The 3683-nt window shown below is 55.5% G+C and overlaps 1 protein-coding gene across 1 annotated transcript; it reads right to left on the bottom strand.

The window, feature by feature from the left end:
* Positions 1 to 2266: 2266 nt before the first annotated feature.
* LOC124707341 (RING-H2 finger protein ATL29-like) lies at positions 2267 to 3481 on the bottom strand. Its single transcript, XM_047239000.1, has one exon. The coding sequence runs from the start codon at positions 3479 to 3481 to the stop codon at positions 2267 to 2269; it is 1215 nt and encodes a 404-aa protein (XP_047094956.1).
* Positions 3482 to 3683: the final 202 nt, after the last annotated feature.

Genomic DNA, 3683 nt, shown 5'->3' on the forward strand with positions numbered 1-3683 from the left:
AACCACATAGCTACCGGTACAGCCCCGAGCCTCGATGGAGAACTACTCCCTCCTCATGGGAGACAAGCAGCGTTGATGAAGATGACGGTGGTGTCGATGGAGAAGCCTTCCGGGGCACTTCCCCGTCCCGGCGGCGTGCCGGAACAGAGACTCCTGTGCCCCAGATCTTGGCTTCGCGATGGCGGCGGCTCTGGAAGGTTTCTCGTACCGTGGCTTTTCCGTCTCGTGTTTTAGGTCATGGACCTTTATATAGGCGAAGAGGCGGCGTCAGAAGGTCAACGAGGCAACGACAGGGGGGCGCGGGCCCCCCCTTGGCCGCGCCGGCCTCATCGTTTGGTGGGCCTGTGGCCCCCCTCCGCGGCTCTCGGGTGTTCCGGAAGATTCATGCAATCCTAAGATGCTCGGGCGTTGATTTCGTCCAATTCCGAGAATATTTCCTTACTAGGATTTCTGAAACCAAAAACAGCAGAAAACAACAACTGGCCCTTCGGCATCTCGTCAATAGGTTAGTTCCGGAAAACGCATCAAAACGATATAAAGTATGCATAAAACATGTAGATATTATCAATAATGTGGCATGGAACATAAGAAATTATCGATACGTCGGAGACGTATCAGGGCTCTACCGGTAGCTATGCGGTTCATCTCTCTCTCCCATGGTGTGATCTTTATGTGATCGTGAGCTTTGTGATCTAGTTGAATATGTAGATGTTACTCTTGTCTATTATGCACTTTAGAGGTTACTTTAATATGAACTCCGGAATCACTCTCCACGGTGTGATGGTGACAGTGTGCGCATCGTGTGTGATTCCTTTAAGAAGTTGTGGAGCTTGTTTACTCCGGCTTGAGGTGTGCTTTTGTAGCCCTACACAATGAATGTTGTTTGTTATCCAACAAGAGAGTGTTTGAGAGTAGCATTTATTTATTCAATTATGTGATCATTGTTGAGAGTGTCCACTAGTGAAAGTATGATCCCTAGGCCTTGTTTCTAAGCATTGAAACACCGTTTCCAACAAGTTCTGCTACATGTTCGCTTGCTGCTATTTTTTTTTCAGATTACAATTACTACTTATAATCATCCATATTACTTGTATTTCACTATCTCTTCGCCGAACTAGTGCACATATACATCTGACAAGTGTATTAGGTGTGTTGGGGACACAAGAGACTTCTTGTATCTTAATTGCAGGGTTGCTTGAGAGGGATATCTCTGACCTCTACCTCCCTGAGTTCGATAAACCTTGGGTGATCCACTTAAGGGAAACTTGCTGCTGTTCTACAAACCTCTACTCTTGGAGGCCCAACACTGTCTACAGGAATAGAAGCGTGTGTAGACATCAACCACCCCCAAATAACACTGGTTGCATCCTAGCCGCCACATGGCCATCTTCATGACATGTTGCATATCTGGAACAAATCCATAGCATGCTACAAATCTGGAACAAATTCATGGTCAACTGCATATGTGGGGGATTCGTCCAAGCATTCTAGATAACTTGGCCCACCCCACCATGTTCACGCGGGACGAGATATAAAAACACGGCTGCTATAAAATACGAAGGACTAGTCAATTTAAAATGAATATGAGGTAAGATGTTTTTTACAATTTGCGGAACTGCTTGCACGAATCTCAAAGCTGGATTAGATGCACCGGATAAGACCGGGACACTCATGTGTATGTATATGTAGAGTTGAATATGTAGATGTATTTGCGAAACTGCTTGCACGAATCTATATGAAGGACACACTCATATATATACTACGACCTAATGTGAAAATACCATTGCCACTGGAATCTTCGAGTATACTTGGCTCTACTACTTTTCAGCTCCATTATATTCGCCTCGTGCTCATGCCTTCACACACACCGACTCCGCCCCGTTTATTCAACAGTCAAGAATTAACTGAACATTTTATACGCTACCAATCTCCCAAGAAATGAGTAATGTAAGAAGAAGGAAAGGAATTAACAAGCTAGCCGGCAACAAATTTCAACACAGATATCGTATCTTTATCTTCCTAGCGGTGCGTTTTTTCCATGTGCATGAGCTGCTTCGTGGAAGATTCACGTGGCGGGTACGTCGGCCGTGACGAGCCCTCCTCCTCCCGCGGCATCTCATTTTCAAATCCTCGTCGCGCATTGATTCTTGATCGATCCGCTAATTAATAATGGGAGCTCCCCGCGTTGACGTTTGAATCCTTTGATGCGACCATTCGATCGAAGAAGTGGACAGCGCAACGAGACTTGAACGAATCTTGCTCTAGTTCAGACTCGCCGGGCGATCGCCTTCTCCTCCTCCGGCTCGTCCTCGCTGTCGTCGCCGACTCTGGCGCCCGCGACGCCGCCGCCGAGGCAGTCGAAGCGCACGCTCCCCTTGTTCGAACTCGCGGACACAGCCGCCGACTTTTCGTCAATGGTCGCGGGCGTCGTCGTCGAGCCCGGCGCTCCCGCCGTCTCCGCGTCCGGCGCCCTCCTCGACGCCGCCCAGAACGGAACCCTGGACGAGAACGTCCTGGCGATGAACGACGGCCATCGGTCCGACCGGCCGATCCGCGCGCTCCGTGCGCCGGCGACGCCGCGGCCCACCGTGCGGCGCAGGCTCTCCTCGCCCGCGGCGACCATCTCCCTGCGCACCTGCTCCGGGAGACGCAGCGTGAACCGCTCGAGGTCGCGGTCGAGCCGCGCGGAGAGGGAGTGGCCCGTGGAGTGCGCGCGCGAGAACGGGCGGCCCGACCGCGACCGCACCGCGCGGCGCAGGCTCCCGATCCGCTCCAGTTCCGCCGCCTCCGTTCTCCTCTCCTCGTCCTCATTCTGGCCGTCCTCGCGGCTCATGTCGATGGCCACCTCCGGCCGCTGCTGCTCCTCCCCGGTGATGTTCTCCTCGGCGGCTTCGACTGCTGCTGGCTCCTCGGGGACGAGGCTGCGGCGGCAGACGGGGCAGGTGACGTGGGCGGCGAGCCACTCCCCGATGCAGTCCAGGTGGAAGGCGTGGCTGCACTCGGGGAGGAGCCGGAGCTGCTCCTCGTCCTCGAACTCGCTCAGGCACACGGCGCACTCCAGCGCCACGTCCTTGCCGCCGCCGGCCTGCTCCCGGAGCGCCCGCGCCTCGGCGTAGGTCATGGCGGGGAAGGAGGCGAGCACGTCCGGGTCGAGCCCGCGCGGCTGCCGGTTCTGCTCCTGCGGCGACAGCGTGAACAGCGCCGAGGTCCGGATGGTGTTGGCTGGGGGATCGCCCCGGCCGCAGCGGCGGATGTAGATGGAGAAGAAGCCGATGAAGAAGAAGGTGGCGATCAGCGCCACGAGGAGCACCACCATGGGCGCGCTGAAGCTCGGCGGCTGCCTCGCGCCCGGCATGATCCCGCCGTCGCCATCCCGCGTCCTGTCCCACGGCTGGACCGGCTGCGCGGCCGCGCCCGCCGCAAGGAGGAGGAGCAGCGCGGCGAGGTGCAGCACGTGGCTGCGAGTGGTCGGCGTCGGCATCGGCGCGTTGCTTGGGACGCGCGGTCGGTGGTGTCGTGGGCGCGCGCGGGAGGTGTTAAAACGAACGAGTGAAGCAAGCAACGCGAAGCGTGGCGAGCGGAACGGGTCTCGTCGTGGCGTCTGGTGGGTTTTTGCCGGCGTAGGCGAGCCGCGGTCAGATTTGTTGCATCAACAGCTGAAAAGAATAATTATATATACTAAG

Source organism: Lolium rigidum, chromosome 1 (genome assembly GCF_022539505.1).
Source record: "Lolium rigidum isolate FL_2022 chromosome 1, APGP_CSIRO_Lrig_0.1, whole genome shotgun sequence".
In the NCBI taxonomy this organism is placed as follows: Eukaryota; Viridiplantae; Streptophyta; class Magnoliopsida; order Poales; family Poaceae; genus Lolium; species Lolium rigidum.